The 18,361-nt window shown below is 39.7% G+C and overlaps 1 protein-coding gene across 1 annotated transcript in view; it reads left to right on the top strand.

Moving 5' to 3' along the window:
* The first annotated feature begins 7,081 nt into the window (after positions 1-7,081).
* mctp1a (multiple C2 domains, transmembrane 1a) overlaps positions 7,082-18,361 on the top strand; it is a 162,568-nt gene continuing 151,288 nt past the window's right edge. Inside the window, exon 1 of the mRNA XM_037680664.1 lies at positions 7,082-7,623. Within this exon, the coding sequence (XP_037536592.1) occupies positions 7,123-7,623 (501 nt within the window). The 5' untranslated portion in view covers positions 7,082-7,122. The remainder of the gene's footprint in view (positions 7,624-18,361) is intronic.

Genomic DNA, 18,361 nt, shown 5'->3' with positions numbered 1-18,361 from the left:
CTGTGAGTCGATGCTAAGCTGTTTGACAGTGTGCGATGGTGGCTACAATCCTCCAGCAGAATTATTTTTACAGATTACTTCAACGTTCATTCAGTTATATGGACGATGAAGGCTGAATGAAGGGTTTCCCATGGTTTGCGTGCTCTTTGCTTTGTGTCTCGGTACGTGCTGAGTCTGAACCATTGAGCCTGAAGCTACATTGTGTCGAATAAATCAACGTGATTCAGAGCTGCGTCTAAAAGGTTCTCAACTGCATTTCAGTCCCCTTAACTGCTTGAAGGAAAACTTATCACATAGAGCTGAACTTGTGACCCAATTAAACAATTATAATACATACATTATAAAAGTTTGGGTTGCTGAAATAAACAAAACTATGAAATGCAAATTATTTATCCAGACAAGTGACCTGTTTTGGCTCCTATAAGAGCTGTAAATATCTCTTAGTTGATATCATTCTTTGCCACTAAGCTTTGGATATTCTACAATATGAGACCTTTTATTCCACGGGTGTCCAAAGTGTGGCCCTTGCAGTGATTTTGTGTGGTCCACAACTGCTGGTTAACAATGGTATTATTTTATCTGCAGGCTTAAGCAGTTGATGCAAACTTTCTGCAAATTTGTTGGCAATCCTTTTTTATATAATATTTAGGTTTAACAGCAAAAGAGATGAAAAACAATTTTCTCAAAATGAACAATATTAAGCAAAATACAAACTTTTGGCTATAATCTTCTTATGTTCGCTTCATGGTACAAAGCACCAAAAACCTTTACTGATTTCTACCAGAAAGGAGACTTTTGGATAATGATTCATAAAACTTGGCTAAATATTGCAGTTGATTAAAATAATCAAGACGGAACAAGGTTCATGCTCAATAATCCAGGTAAAACATCCAACAATGTTCAATCAGGTCATCTGTGCATCCGTTTTACCTGGATTATTGAGCATGAACCTTGAAGTCTTGAACCACTCTGGCTGTGGCAGCTAGGGCGGAGTCGACAGGGAGAGGACAGCCACCAGAAACCATCTTGTTGCCAGCAAACTGGCTGGTCCACTGTGGGAGTGTACTGCTTAATGGGGAAAACACTTTTGTTTGGGACTTTTCAGACGGATGAAGCCCTTCGGATGGAGGGCGAAACGTCTCAACAACAACAACAACAAAAAACTGTCCAAATGACCTGATTGAACATTGTTGAATCAAGAAGTAAATTAGACATTTTTAAATGAATAAAACGTGGTATCATCTACAGATGAGTTGATCAATTTTATCGAACCTTCTTAGAATCTGTTGTAGCGACTGACAGCTGGACATTTTTCCAGAACTTCGATCAGCCTTTTGGGCCGTCCATGGTCCAAAAGGCTGATCGACCCCCCTTTAAAAAAAACTCTTACTCAAATTACACTTTTGTTGCTGAGAACAGACTAAAATGAACTTTGCAAACACAAGAAAACAACAAACATAGACCCAACGAATAAAATAAATCAAATCCTTTTTAATAAAAATATATAAGCTTTGTGTTTATGAGGCTTTAAACATTTTGGATCTATAACAATTTAAAACTCTTTCCCCAGAAAAATTATTAAACTGGTCTTTTCTCCAAAATATTGCACATGTTGCGAGGTAAATTCACATTTTTGTGGCCCACCAGTCCTTTCATCTGGATAGTTTTGTCCCGCATATGAAAACCGGGACAGGACACCCCTGTTTTATTCATATGCGTTCATATATTATCACTGTTGTTGTGAAAATCAACTGACAATTTTTTGATCATTATGTTTTTTCCCCCTCCTACTCTGGCTCTTGATCAAGGCAGACACTCCTGCTCTCCCTCCCGCTGTTCTCCTCTTTCTCCTGCTTCTGCTCTCCATGTGGAGAGCAGAAGCTCCTGGTACACATCGCCTGAACGAAAAATATGATCATGGATCTGACGAGCTGGACTTTCAATACAATCAACAAAATCTTTTCAACAAAACGACAGGGTCCTGGAGAACCCTCATGTCTGGCTGAGACTCATGCTGCGGGGTATGTCAGAGATCTGTGGGGAGTTTGGTAGCTGATGTTCCTCTCAGTCCTGTCTCAGGAGGACACTGAGGACGTGTATATATTTGGATTTATGATAGCAGGGGTTCTGCTTTTTGGTATCGGTGGGGCTCTGTTTTATCAACTTTTGAAGAAGACTTCGGCAGCAGTTTCGGCCATGGCAAAGCTTCAGAGTCATGTTTGGTTCATGCTATGAGTACTCAAAATCAGCTGATTTATGAGCTAAACCATAAGGTGGAGGCGATTTGTGAGAATCACAAGCCCCCTGCGGCTTCTTGGACTCATCAGCATGTTGGGATTGACCTTGAAGAAGACTCATAACACGGATCAGTGGAGTGGATACCCATACATTTGGCCATTTTGGACCGGAAAGTTCCAGCAGGACTCGAGGCCGACAAGAAAAGTGTCTGCCTGAAGAAAATCAACAATTGTAGCTTATCTGAATCTGACTCCCTCGTTTCTCCTTGTATATGAGCTGTCTATCAAATTTCTCCTGGTACATGGGTAACTAGAGACAAAAGCTTCTTCTATTGCAACAAACATAATCCCACTATATTTCGATACAATTATAATAAAACTTATTCTGATTCAAAGTGTATTAAGGTAAACATGTAAGCCTGATTATGTGAACACAGTGGTAGTTCTAAAGAAATGTGTTCAGCAATACTTTACATCAAGTAATTTAGTTCAGTTCTATTTAGTTATATGGTGTAGTGCCAATTCATGCCAAGAAGTCATCTGAGGGCACTATATAAAAGAAAACAAATCCAAATCATGAATTTGGTTCAGTCCAAAACAGACCCAGCATCAAATGTCTTCTAATTATAAAACAACACATTCACATGCAGGACATTATGAAAAGCACTGTACCAATTAGTAAAAATTTTCATCTGAGGAAGCAAGCAGATTACGATGAATCTTCATTTTGTCGCAGTTTCCTTTCCTGAGCAAGCACAGTTGATTGAGTGCTGTCGGTGACAGTGAGAAGGAATGACTTCCTTTTGAATAGGAAGAAATCTCCAACAGGCCTCAGGCTTGGGATCAGCATCCTCGTGCCTCGACTATAGACTCTCAGAGGACAGAGCATGAGAGAACAGAGACAACACAGGGTTGGTCCAGGTGTAGTTTCTATGGGAACAAAAACAACAATGAAAACACAGGTTAATGACAGCAAGTTATAAATAATACAAATACAAACATGGAGCATGAAGATCGTAAAGTCAGTTTGTCCGGCAGCAGCTTAGCAGCACAGCTAAGGGATAGCTCAGGAAACCCAAGCCAACCCTAACTATCATTAAAAAGAAAAGACGAGCTTAGTCTTCAAATAAGACCAAGGGTCAGCCTCATGGACAGAAACTGGAAGTTGGTTCCACAAGAGAGAAAAGCTCTACCTCCATTTCTATGCTTAGAAACTCTATGAACCACAAGTAAACCTGCAGTCTGGGAGCAAAGTTCTCTGTTTGGAAAATATGGAACAATAGGATCTCTATTCTAAGATGGAGCTTGGTTGTTGAAAGCTTTGTTTAAAAATCTATTTTGAATTTGACAGTGAACCAATGGAGAGATGCTAAAACTGGAGAAATCAATTTTCTCCTAACTCCAGTAGCAGCATTTATCAGCAGAAGCCTTCATGAGATGTTTCAGACATCCTGAAAACAACAGAAAATTGCAGTCGTACAGCCTCAAAATTATAAATGCATAGACTAGATTTCTGCATCCTTTTGGGACAATAGGTTTCTAATTTTAGTGAAATTGCGCAGGTGGGAAAAAAACAAGAAACAAAAGAAACAAAAAAATCTCTTAACACATTTGTTTTTCAAGTAATAAAAAAAATGCAAAATGGCGGAAATAAATCCTTTTTTCACATCATTCCTGTGGATAAAAGGAAAGATAAAGGGTTTAAAACCATTTACCAGTTCTATTTTCACGAGAACAGCTATTTTTGCTACAAAATACACACCAATTCAGCTCTCGTACATTTTTAGAAACAAATAATCAGTCCCTGTCAATTGATCTTAACTCTCTGAATATATTTCTCTGGAGATGCTAACTTTGTAACTGAGTGTTGAACAAATTTGAAATTTACAAAACAGCTGTTTAAAACCATCTATCCATTTTCTTTACCCACTTATTCCATTTTGGATCACGGGGGTTGCCGGTGCCAATGTTCAGCAATCACTGTGCGAGGGGCGGGGTACACCCTGGACGGGTCGCAAGTCCATCACAGGGACACATAGAGACAAACGAGACAAACAACCATTCACTCTTTCACTCACACCTAGTGACAATTTAGAGTTACCAATCAGCCTAACATGCATTTTTGGTCTGTGGGAGGAAACTGGAGTACCTGGAGAAAGCCCACACATGCACGGAGAGAACATGCAAACTCCATCCAGAGAGGCCCCTGGACTGGGGTTTGAACCAGGGACCTGCTCGCTGAGAGGCAGCAGCTCTACCAGTTGCGCCACCGTGCTGCCCCTGTTTAAAACCAATCCAAGATTATTATTATTCCCAAATACCAGATACAAATACAAGATAAATACCATACAAGTACCATACAAATTTTACCATAAATACCATACAAATACCATACAAGATATTATTCCCAAATACCACTGATGAAAAGAAAGGTTGTTTGCCTAATGTCTTTTGCAGAATGAAATAAATAAAAATAAAACACTTTTAGTGCATAAGGTCACTGGAAAAAAAATTCAAGTAACAAAAAAAGTTCAATCCAAACAACTTTGTTTGTTTAAACCTTTAATTTTTAATCTTTGCAGTCTGATACCTTGAAGCACCGGAAGAGACAATTAAAAACAATGATCACTTTTTTTTTAAATAAAGGAGGACCGCAGCTATTATCCAAAAAGGTACCACAGGTCAATCACCAGTGTAAAAAAACAACAAATCATATGCTGATCCATGGTGTCAAACACTAAGTCTAATGTAATGAAACTACACACAGCTGCATGCAGTTAAAAAGAATATTTAAAGCTTTTAAGGTGATTATTGTTCTGCTGTGTGCACGTATATGCAGCAGTCAAGAGCCTGGATCTTTATAACAAATACTACAGACTCAACAGTTTTCTATACTGAGCTCATTGAACGGCTTGTGGCAGCTGACAGGCCTTCCTTGGCTCGCATGCCCACATCTCCATCTACTTAACTAAACCTGGGAGATCACTGTCTGGTTTTGTAATTGAAGTATTTACTTGTATAGGATGAGATATGTGAAGAATTTTATTATGGGCTGCTCAAGTCTTATTTAGTGCAATGAAAAAAGAGGAAATAAAACAAGGAGATTGAGGGCCAAAGTCAGTGTGGGTGTAAATTATTCCACGCTGCTGAGGCTTGATCATTCTGTTACAGTAAGAAGGCCAAGGCAATATTTACTGACATCATCTGTATCACTCAGGCCTTCATCTTCACCCCTAGAGATGACATCACATCAGTAAACATGTATATGAATGCTGATACAACATTAACATGAAAGATTTTAACGTTTTTGTATGCCTATGCAATCCAACAACTGCTTCCTTGTGCTAATTTAGCCATTTCATATTTCAAAATGTTCAGCTCATTCATGAGTTCAACACTGTTTCTAACTTTACTGATATCACAGGTGGAAAATCCTTTAAATGGTTTTAGTTTTTGTAACTTTAGTAATTTTCAGGATATTTAACTTTCTTACAAAAAATTTTCCCATAAAAACATATTTATATTTCTTGAAATCATCCAAAAATCATTGTTCTTCTGAAATCTGCTTCAGATAGGATGCTTGTTTTCTTGTATTTTAGTTTTTATTAGCTTTTTGCTGCTTTTAGCTTTTAACTAGCTTTTTGCTATTTTTAGCTTTTAGTTAGATTTTGCTACTTTTAATTTTTTAGTTAGCTTTTTGCTCCTTTTATTCTGGAAAGTTAAGGTTTTAGCTATAGAATTATGCTACTTTTAGGCTTTATCCTGCTATATTTAGGTTTTAGTTCTTTGCGACAGTATTTTAGGATTAGGGTTATTTTAGCAAGCTCCTTTTCCCTTTTAGCTATAGCATTTTGCAACTTTTGGGATTTTGCTTCTTTTAGCATTTAGCTACTTCTGCTTCTTTTAGCTCTAAAAACCCAGTTTCAGCTTCTTCAGCAAATTTCAGCAGTCATTTCGACGTTCACACTGGTTTGTCAGCAACAGCAGTTTCTTTTGATGAAAGCCACAAAATAAAAAACTGTTCTGACCTTTCTTGTGTACATTTATGTGATTCATTTATTCATTCTTCCTGTCTGAATGTGTGTGTGTGTGCAGGGAGGGACGTTGTTCGCTGGAGGAGGAGGGAGATAAAATGAGTTATTAGGCACATCAGAGCAGTGCAGCAGCAAAATAAAATGAGAAGAGTGTGTTTACTGCTGCCTTCTTGCTGCTGCACGTGGGTTGATAAGGTTTGTTGTGGTCTGACCTAATTGCTGGGGAGCAATATGCATATGTCATCTGCAGCACCATGACCCCGCCAATCTGTTCAACCTTGAAGGGTTCACACTTTGGGTCAGATGGATTTGTTTTAGGATCAGTGAGTCTAAGGTAAATCTCCTTGCACACGTGCACAGTGTCAACCTACAAAGCAATAAGCTCAAACAAGGGTCCACAGCTGAATCATGGACATCTCCACGAGGCACGGGGGGACCTGTGTTATGAAATCAGGTCATCCAGTCGAGTTGCGCGCTTTGGCCAGAGGGCGGCGCAGTGAACCCTTCGTCCTTCATTAGAATCGAGCAATTAATGTGCAAGTTTGTAGTTGGAGGCCGAGAGGAGAGACGAGACAACCGAGCGCAGCGGTTTTATTTTAGGGTTTTTAATTTTTTTTTTTAACTTTACATTTATTTGTTTTTCCCTCAGAAGTGCTCCAACTTCACGGCTGAAGTGAGAGCAAACTTCACAGCAGCCTTTCAAGGTTCCGGATCAGCAGCGCTCCTCTTGACACCGTGCGCGTCTCCTTCTTCTTCTTCTTGGCAGTAAATTGCCCATCAGCGGGAGCGCACGCACAGTCTGCACCACATCACACGGCGCGCTCAGGCTGGCCGGCTGCTGCACAGGGACCATGGAGCAAAAATCCCCCAAAGCTGAGGGCTCCGCCAGGAGACACGAGTCTTACCAGCGCCGGATGTGGAAGAATTTCCAGGAGAAGACCAAACCGTGGCTCAGTCCCAAACTGGGGTCGGAGCGCCGCGGCGCCGCCGGGGGCGCGGAGGGCACCAAGAAGGAGTCCGGGCTGTGGATGTTCAAGAGGAAAAAGAAACAACTGGACCGGGTGTTTTCATCGTCGCAGCCGAACTTAAGCTTCGAGGGGGACAAGTGCGCGGGAGGAGGCGAGGCGGCCGCCGGAGGGATGAGCTCCGACATTGGGGCATCGGGGGCCACGGGCAGCAAACCCGAGCTGGCGGCCCACGGAAGCCCCAAACTCCTCGCGTCCCAGCTGGTGATCCACCAGCAGAAGAGCTCCTCTCTCGGCTCGGCGTGCTTCGAGAGGCTGGTGGTGGACCCCACCGCCGTGATGCTGATGGGAGAGGAGGAGCGGCTGCGTAAAGACGAGAGCGATTCTGTGAGTAAACGCTAAAAAAAACAACAATAATAATAAAAAGGCTGAATGCTGCGTGAATGTGGGGGTCTGACAGTGAGGCGGGCTGGGTGGAAGAGATCTGGATAAATGGGACAAGTTTGACAGTGATGGTGCTGCAGCTCCTTCCTCTGCTCCTCCTGTCATGTGATGCGCTCATTGATTTTTTTTTTTCTCCACTCGTTTCTTTACGCCACACTGCAGCGTGCACGACTCTTATGATGGTCGCACGAGTACAGCCAGGGTCAGAGCAGAGCTGCATGCAGCAACAAACCTGATTAAACATCTGCTGCATGGAATCATTTCACCCTCCATGTTTTCACATTTTCTGTCCTGCTCTGACAGTATTTGCCTGGATGAAGGAGGGGGTCCTTTAAGCACCAGCAGCACTAATAATAATAATAATAATAATAATAATAATAAAAACATTTGCAGTTAGGCTTAAGGATCTGAGCAACAGCATAAGTCCTTGTCTTTGTCACACAGACAGCTCTGGTCTAATAATATGGAGTAACACTGGAGATAAAGATGAGTTTATCTTTTTAAACGTTCAAGTGGCAACAGTTTTTTTTTTTTCAAAGCCTCTTGCCTTTAAGTGCTCCTGACCTGCTTTTGAGCATCATCCAGACTGCTGCCTCAAAGTGATTTAGCACATCTCCAAGCAGAAGTTGGCAAAAGGTCCCTCCAGTTAATCTCAAGGCAGAGTGCATTCAATTGGAGAGATATAAGGAGGCATGATTGACTTATTTAGAATTCATTAGATTGCTTTAGGACTGTGCAGTTACACAACATGCAGGAATCTCAGTGCGTGAGTCGTTCTTTGAGGGTTTGATGGTGAGTTGTGCACGGCTTTTAAACGGAGCGGTTAAAAACTTTAATGTTTCATCATCTTATGATGAGAAGTAATGGAGTTACAGTTTTGGTCAACCCTTGAAAATAAAGTGATGGGAGTGAGATATGCTCAGAGAATGTGTTAGGAAGGACTCTCAGCTACTACCACATCAACTTTTAGCCTAATTTTTCATAAACTGACAGTTTTAACTATTTTTGTGCTGGCTGATGTTGATTAGCTGCCATCTTGAGTTAGTTAATCAGTTGCATTTTATAATCCTTTACTCAAAGTCTCATTTAATGGTTCTTAACATATCTTACGGTTTAGATAAACACAAGCACAGAGACAGTGAAGAACAATGTCCGATGATACAAAATGAAAATGATGACGGTTAAACATGATGAGTGATGAGATGAAATGAAGGTGAAGACTTTTACAGGCCTTTAATGACAACAAGCAACTCATGAGGTCAGATAAGATATAATGGACAGGAAGTTTAATTTTTTAATGAATTTAGATTTTTGTTGTAAATTAAGTATGTTAAGTTTATATGAAGGGATTTATGTGAAGTGTTTGAAAGAGCATATTCAATGCCAATGAAGAACTTGCATGAGTACTACACGAGACTATATGACTTTTTTTAATATGAAAACAAACAGGTACAGAGTCGTTGCTCGTGAGAAAAATCAAAAAATGAATAATAAAAAAAAAACCACCTAAATATCTCATTTTAAATTTAGGTGAACAAAATGATGAAGGACAAGTTCTGGAAGTAATTTCATCGAGTCACTGAAAAATACTGTACAGGTCCTTCTCAAAAAATTAGCATATTGTGATAAAGGTCATTATTTTCCATAATGTAATGATAAAAATGAAACTTTCATATATTTCAGATTCATTGCACACCAACTGAAATATTTCAGGTCTTAAGTTGTTTTAATACTGATGATTATGGCATACAGCTCATGAAAACCCAAAACGCCTGTCCCAAAAAATTAGCATATTTCATCCCACCAATGAAAGACAAGTGTTTTTAATACAAAAAACGCCAACCTTCAAATAATCATGTTCAGTTATGCACTCAATACTTGGTCGGGAATCCTTTTGCATGAATGACTGCTTCAATGCGGCGTGGCATGGAGGCAATCAGCCTGTGGCACTGCTGAGGTGTTATGGAGGCCCAGGATGCTTCGATAGCGGCCTTAAGCTCATCCAGAGTGTTGGGTCTTGCTTCTCTCAACTTTCTCTTCACAATATCCCACAGGTTCTCTATGGGGTTCAGGTCAGGAGAGTTGGCAGGCCAATTGAGCACAGTAATACCATGGTCAGTAAACCATTTACCAGTGGTTTTGGCACTGTGAGCAGGTGCCAGGTCGTGCTGAAAAATGAAATCTTCATCTCCATAAAGCTTTTCAGCAGATGGAAGCATGAAGTGCTCCAAAATCTCCTGATAGCTAGCTGCATTGACCCTGCGCTTGATAAAACACAGTGGACCAACACCAGCAGCTGACATGACACCCCAGTGACTGTGGAAACTTGACATTGGACCTCAAGCAATGTGAATTATGAGTCTCCTGTCTTCCTCCAGACTCTGGGACCTTGATTTCCAAAGCAAATGCAAAATTTACTGTAATCATAGAACATAACTTTGGACCACTCAGCAGCAGTCCCAGGCGAGATGCTTCTGACGCAGTCGCTTGTTCAAGAGTGGCTTGACCTGGGGAATGCAGCACCTGTAGCCCATTTCCTGCACACGCCTGTGCACGGTGGCTCTGGATGTTTCTACTCCAGACTCAGTCCACTGCTTCTGCAGGTCCCCAAAGGTCTGGAATCGGCCCTTCTCCACAATCCTCCTCAGGGTCCGGTCACCTCTTCTCGTTGTGCAGCGTTTTCTTCCACAATTTTCCCTTCCCACAGACTTCCCACTGAGGTGCCTTGATACAGCACTCTGGGAACAGCCTATTCGTTCATTCGTTCAGCAATTTCTTTCTGTGTCTTACCTTCTTGCTTGAGGGTGTCAATGATGGCCTTCTGGACAGCAGTCAGGTCGGCAGTCTTACCCATGATTGCGGTTTTGAGTAAAGAACAAGGCTGGGAATTTTTAAAAGCCTCACAAATCTTTTGCAGGTGTTTAGAGTTATGTCATTGATTCAGATGGTTAGGTTAATAGCTTGTTTAGAGAACCTTTTCATGATATGCTAATTTTTTGGGACAGGCATTTTGGGTTTTCATGAGCTGTATGACATAATCATCAGTATTAAAACAATTAAAGACCTGAAATATTTCAGTTGGTGTGCAATGAATCTGAAATATATGAAAGTTTAATTTTTATCATTACATTATGGAAAATAATGACCTTTATCACAATATGCTAATTTTTTGAGAAGGACCTGTATAAATCACACTTGTGTTTTCAGCGCAAAGTAGAATTTTGTCTGTATGCATCTAACAATAACAACATTAAACAATTCATTTAAAAAGAAAATAAACCTTTTTGTAAATGGGTATGCTTTACTTAACAGGAGTGCTGTGTAAATCACATTTCAGACTGCACATTTTTGATGCCATGAGATTTATAAAATCTTTATCTTCTTTAGACAGCTGTGCTGCACAAAGTGAGCGCAATTCGTTCAGACTCCTTGTATCGTCCTCAACTTCCACTAAACGTGCAAATAATTAACAGCTTCCTTTGCTCTTCAGCAATTTCTTATTTTCAACCTCATCATAACCTCTAGTCTTTGCGAAATCATCTTTCGCTGACAAAATATTTGCTCATGTTGTGCTTTGGCATCATTTGTTACACAACTCCATCTTGAGGTCTACCTGTTTTCTATATTGTTTTCATTTTGCACTAGCTATTAACAAAATGTAGGATAAATAACTGACTCGATATTTTATTTCTGCCTCCAGGGGAATCCACAGTATATTCACACGTTAAATGTTTGTGGTCCTTTTCTAATTTGAATTTAATATTCACGATATAGGCCAGGAAGGATCCCAGCCTCTATAATTCATGCTGTAACTCTGAAGCTCTGTGCTTTGCTTCTAGTTTTGCAGTCATGTCTTACAGGCTTTCCTTTTTTTCTTCTGGGCAGCTGTTACAACCCTTGGAGTCTAAGAGGCACAGGGTGTAACACAAATTGTAAACTAAAAGTAAAGCTAATGACTGAAAAACAACTCAGTTTGGCATTACAATAATTTATACTTCTAATAGTTTTGAGCATTAATGAACAGAAGGGAAGCCATGAACTTCAGGGTCTTCAAGGCCAAAACCAAAACAAGAATGCCCCTTCTGACTAGAAAACAAAATGACCTCTTATCTAACAAAACAAAAACTACAATTCCTACGTTCTCTGGCTGGCCACAAAACAGGAGAAAACATAGTTAAAATAAAATGGCAGAGAACCCCGACCAAATTTCCTACCTAAGCAAAAGTTCATAAATAGAACCGTTCACAGAAGATCACAAATATCTTCTCAGAGTTGCTGAAACTTTTTGTACACAGAGTTTTAAGTTGAAAGTCAACCACACTACAATGCTCAGAACCAAGTGGAAATGCCCAAGGGAAAAGGGGTGTGGTGCTGGATTACTGAAGCTTTTATGCGGTCCACTGATGAGGAGGAAGTGATTCCAGGTGTGCAGCATGGTGAGACAGCAGGCCTGTAAATAAGCAAAGGAGGAGACAAGAACCCCTGGAAATCAGTGGACGTAACAGCAGCTTTTAAAACATCTATCTGTCCAAGCTGAGTAGTTTGTAGAGTCTACAAGGCTCAACGGCAAAGTGTGGCGATGCTTCTGACACATTTGTACTGTTAGTCTGCTCAACATGTGAATAACTGAAATCCAATCAAGACTCAAGAGAATAAAAGGTAAGGAATAACAATATATTTATTAATAATATTGGCAATATTCACTAGGGATTGCACGATATTGGATTTCTGACCGATATGCCGATTTGTTAAAACTTATTTGGCCGATAACCGATACTGATATTTTATATATGTTCCTTTGTCAGAACATAGCCTTCTCTCTTATTTAGGCTTATTTGCTACAAAAATTGTGCAACAGCTGTAAGAACTGGTGACATATTCAGTAACATCCATATGACATGCATAGCACTTTGACTTATATTAAATGAAAAGTGTTAAATGTTATTTATTAGCATTAGTCACCTGCGATGCTGTTTCACTTGTGGAGGTTTGTTCCAGGTTCCAGCTGCAGTGTGGGGTCCTCTGCACTCCTGTGCATGAAGGACAGCCTTTTTAAGATCAAAGTTTTTGTCTATCCATTGTGCCGTAAGACTAATGATGCTAACGGGGCTAACACGACGTCCAAATGTTTGTGGTAAAACTCACCCAAGTGCTATCGACTATTAGCTTCTCAATGACGATAATGGTTCACAGGTTGGTGTGAGAGAGTGGCAGGTTGGATCAGGGTGAAGAGTTAAGTGAGAGATCTTTCCAGTTGCATGTCCGTATGAAAAGGATTGGTTTTAAGGTGAAGGTCCAAGGCTAACTCAGGCTGAATTAAGATTGTAAGTCTCAAACTTGAAGAACACATGAAACAGATTCTCATGTGTTCTTCAACAGATACAAGGAAAACAGAATTAATTCACATCTTTAATTGCAGTATACCGTGGCCACTCCCCGAATACCATAAAGTAGACAATGTCTCTGTGTCATCCTCTGGCAGCGTTGGTCCTTAAATACAGCAAGATGGCTCATTAGAGGAATGAGCCACAGCAGAGGAGAAGAAAACACCGCCCTGACACTAAAGAGCTACACAAAGCTGATGTGAATAAGAACCGTACTGGAATTTATGTTTCTATTTATGCAATGTTTTGGATTTTGCAAATCATAAGATGTAAAATAAGTGCAACTACTTTGAAAGTCATCGGTGTACATGAGTGTGTTATTTGAACTTTATGACTTAATAGTCAGAATTATGAATGAGTTAAATGCTGATTGCATATTTTGAGTAAAAATCTACTGCATTTGTGAAAACTGTCAAAGATTCTCAAATCTTTTATTTAAATGTACAAATCAGATTTCTAGATCATTTCTAGATCAGATTTTTAAAAGTCTAAAAAAAAACCTGGCAGTAATCAAATTGCATTTTCATTAACTTTGCTTATAAAGAAATAAAATCGGTTTGCCTATTTGTTCGCTTGTGAACTTAACTTGATTTGACAGTAACGTTTAATGTGTACTGTGATTTTATATGAAAATCCAAACCAAATTTGATCAACTTTATTACTTTTCACATTTAAAAATGTCTTTGTTTTCACACTAGGATAACCATATTAAATCAACTGAACTTAAAGGCAACAAGACACAGTAACATCAAAATAAGTGAGGTTACAGATGCTCTGAGGCTGTTAAACTACAAGGAAACCAAGTGCTAAAAATGTCTCTAACCTTCAGCAAGCTGCGTGAACCTTAGCCCATATGTTCACTTCTCAAGTGGTTGCGATATGAGGTTTTTTTTTTTTTTTTTAACCACATTCATTGGTCAGGACAAAATTAATACACATTTCTCTGTCCAGTCATTTTTGAAAATTTAATAGTCTAAGTCCACCTCACTTTTCTCTACACATTTAGAAAACTCCTTGTAGATATGACTTAACCATAACACCTTCTTCTATGCTTCCTTTTTTCTGATAATGACATCAACAAAGGCCAAAGCTCCACCTCTAACCCAGCAGCAGGAAGACAGACTCAGACCGCTTGTGGTTTGAAGAGCTGCATGATGCATGACTCTTACTGCAGTCTTCACTGTACATTTACTGACAGAAGTTCAATGTTTTGCAGCTAATTGTCTGTTTCACTCATGCTCCAACTATCACACAGGCTGACTCTCACCCTCCATCACCACATGCACTCGCTCTCTCTGTGTGCACTCTTAAAGGAGCCCCACCAAGCTACACTACCACAGCAGTAAACACACTTCATTGTACGGTACCATTGCATTAAACAGTGCAACACAGCATAACATGTGGGCTGTGTCTAGTGGTGGAGAAAGTACTCAAACACTGTACTTAAGTAAAAGTACAAATAACAGACAAATTATACTCTAGTAAAAGTATAAGTACCACATTAACATTTTTGCTTGAGTAAAAGTAAGTTAGTACTTGCTTTTTAATACTTAAAGTATAAAAGTAAAAGTACTTTCTGAATGTATTACCTAATCCAATGGTCTACAATATAATTAAGTGTTCCTATCATATGTATATTTTCTGCAATACATTAATAGTGTTGAGCCATTTTAATGAAAAATGCTGCAGATAATACATGTTTTTATTGTGTTTACTCTGACATTGGATTCTGGATTGTATACCTGGATTATTGAGCATGGACTATTTTTGGTTTCGAACCAGTTTGACATGACTGTTGATGAGGAAGAGGGCCGACACAAGAGGAGGGGGCGTGCCAAAGACACCATCTTAGCATCAACATAACTGGTTTGTTACACTTTGGAGTAAGCTGTTGGGGGAAGAATCAGTTTTGTGTTGTGTGTTTCCTTGATGGATGAAGCCTTCCAGATGGAAGGTGAAACATTTCAGCAAAAAAAAGAAACTGTCCAGATGACCTGACTGAAAATTGTTGGACTCTGTGACACAGTTCACACTTGGACTTGTGATTCTGTGTGTCAGAATTTCAGGGATGACATGCAGAGTTAAATGCCACTAAGCAAAATAAGAAAGAGGAATGTACTTGTATAACTCCTTTCTATCTTACTGAGATAAAGCTCTTTACAACCCAATCTGTGCTCTCATTTACCCATTCATACAGCACCCTACTAGATCTATACAAAGATTAATCAGTGCTTTATCACATTCATACACTGGGACACACATCAGGGGCAATGAGGGGCTCAGTGTCTTGCCCAGGGACACTTCAGCATGTGACTGCTGGTGGAATCGAACCCCCAACTCTTGCATTGGAGGACGACTGCTCTAACCACTCAGCCACACTCGCTCCAAGGAATGTGAAAAATATTTTAACTTCCTGACACATTTTCAAAACTTGGACCTGAATGTCGAGCCAATTTTTCATCCATTCATCCATCCATTTTCTTTACCCGCTTGTTCCATTTTGGGTCACGGGGGTCGCCGGTGCCCATGTCCAGCAATCACTGTGCGAGGGGCGGGGTACACCCTGGACGGGTCGCAAGTCCATCACAGGGACACATGGAGACAAACAACCATTCACTTTCTCACTCACACCTAGGGACAATTTAGAGTTACCAATCAGCCTAACATGCATGTTTTTGGTCTGTGGGAGGAAACCGGAGTACCCGGAGAAAACCCACGCATGCACAGAGAGAACATGCAAACTCCACCCAGAAAGGCCCCTGGACCAGGGTTTGAACCAGGGACCTGCTCGCTGAGAGGCAGCAGCTCTACCAGTTGCGCCACCGTGCTGCCCGCCAATTTTTCATTCAACCTTTATTTAGACAGGTTAATCCCATTGAGCCTCGAGGACTCATTTACAAGAGAGACCTGATTCCAACAAAGAATGATGACAACAATGGACAACAACGACAACAATAAACAGTTATAAAAAGTCATACTACAGTTTTTAAAAAAAATTTTTGTAAAAAAAAATTTAATAACAAATAGGATGGCTAAAAGAAAAAGGTAACAAAAAAAAACAGCTAGATTCTAAGGCGAATGTAGAAAACTTAAAACAGGAACATGTCTGCATTGGTCCCTGCCAGGAGTCCAACAGATTCTTAAAGCCACTTAGAGAGGTCAAGGTCGAGAGCTTCAAAACTTTTTGTAAGATATTCCAGGAAACAGGAGCGGAGTAGGAGAAGGCCCTTTTGTCTAGTTCGGTCCTCATTGAGGGAACACTGCAGGTAATAATGTCCTGAGAGCACACGCCGTAGCTGCACTCACACAGAGACATGTAGGAGGAGATGTATGAAGGCAGCAGACCAAGAAGTGATTTAAAGATGAAAATGTACCAGTGAGAGAGTCTGCGTGAAGTTAATGATGTCAATTGGAGACATTTCTTGTTTCCTGTCCTAACATCCCATGAACTGACACATTTTAATATTGAGGCAAGAATTTCTTGTTCAGGTTCAGAAGAAGTTGGTTTTCAGTTTTTTGAGTCCAGTCTGGCTCTTGTGGAAGAGAGAATCTGTCCTGCTGTACTGAACAGTCTTCCAATAGTTTTTCAATAAGGCCATGGGTGGCACATATCTTCTGGCTGACTCTCCGTGGTGGAATCCATTTTGGGTGTGTTAGCAGTGCTGTGGGTGCACCCAGTTCAATGATGTTTATACTAAAATATACGTCATTGGCCCAGCTCTTCCCGAAGGTGGGTCTAACGTTACCTGCCCACTTTGCAGTGATTCAATGGACCAACTCCCTTCTCACCATTGGTTACTTTCAAACTAACAAACAAATAAAAATAAAAAAAACTCAATGTGAATGTAACTTGTAACGCAACACATTATAGAAATGTAGTGCAGTAGAAAGTATAGATACTTCATGTAAAATGTAGTGGAGTAAAAGTTGAATGTACCTACATTCAAGTAAAGTACAGATACATAAAAAATGTTAAGTACAGTAACAAAGCACTTGCACTTTGTTACATCCCACCATTGGTCTGGACTGACGTTGTTTGGTCTTGATCCGTTCGCACTTTAAGAATCACTGATTCATGTTTTAGGTTGTGTTAAAAAGGGAATCATGCAGCCCTGACCTCTTACCCTTTGCTTCGTCTCACCATGTTGCAGAGGAAAATTGCTCACTACGTTGAAAATCTTGGAAGCTTTGTGTATTTTACATATACAATAATATATATTGCAACTTCATGTTGATTTTAGTTGTCTTTGTTTGCTTTTGTGGTGACTATAACCTAATATAAGTAGATGTCCTGTAGGGAGATGTGCATTAGTAAGTCATGATCCTTTTCTGTGTGGTGTCAACAGAAAAGCATTTCTTGGTAAGTGCCTCCCGGAAGGAATAAATTAGGATTCATTACAACCATGGGACTATCCCTTCAAACCCTGACAGGCATTCGATTATGGATGTCTGGATATCATTAACTTAAAAAAATAACACACATAAGCAAAGACAAAATAATGATTGACATAGTCTGCAGTTATTAACAGGGTAATTTTTATGTTTATCACGTGACTTTGTGATAAAGTGTCATGGAGTGGCCAGTGTTTATGGTTTCTTTGACCTGCAGGAGAACACTTTTTATGCAAAAACACGACTGTGTGCCTCAAAACTAAAATCAAATTGTTGTCAAATGTGATGCAGCAGCTGAGTTGTTAATCGTTTTTATAGGAAGTAAGAAACTTTAATGTTTCCTCAGACCTTTTACAGTATATTGGCTTTTAATCCAGAACTGTCCAAAATGTTTGTTTTAAAGCTTTGAGTATTTGAGAATCAGAGTTTTATCTGTTTGTTGTCTCATGTGACCCGGCAGCAGACCATTTCAATTCTATTTGTGCTAAAACATATAGGGTGAAAATAAATAATAAACTTTTCTTAGATACAGGTTGTCTTTCAGATTATTGTCATGATTTTAGCCAGATGAGAATAAACGACAGCATAATATCAATGACTCGTTGTTTCTTCTATGCCAGAGTTTTGAACTTAGATCGTTTCATGTTGAGAAATGATGGAGTTGTAGCTGTTTTGGGCCAGCCTTGACAATTGCATGCAGAATAGTATGCAATATCACAAGTACATTATCTGTAAAACTGACATAATTATAGCCATTTTTGAGTAGACTGTAAAAGTTTTTCAGTAGTGGATGCTTAACCAGCTAAGGCAGCTGATTATCAGTGTATACTCTGAATAGGCTATCATTCTAATTGATGCGTCTTGGATTAGATTTAATGTGACCTGCTGGTCCCTGTAAGAGAAGT

Source organism: Nematolebias whitei, chromosome 8, assembly GCF_014905685.2.
Source record: "Nematolebias whitei isolate Nwh7 chromosome 8, NemWhi1, whole genome shotgun sequence".
Classification (NCBI taxonomy): domain Eukaryota; kingdom Metazoa; phylum Chordata; class Actinopteri; order Cyprinodontiformes; family Rivulidae; genus Nematolebias; species Nematolebias whitei.
The sequence above is the reverse complement of the archived record's forward strand: the minus strand, read 5'-3'. Positions and strand labels throughout refer to the sequence as shown.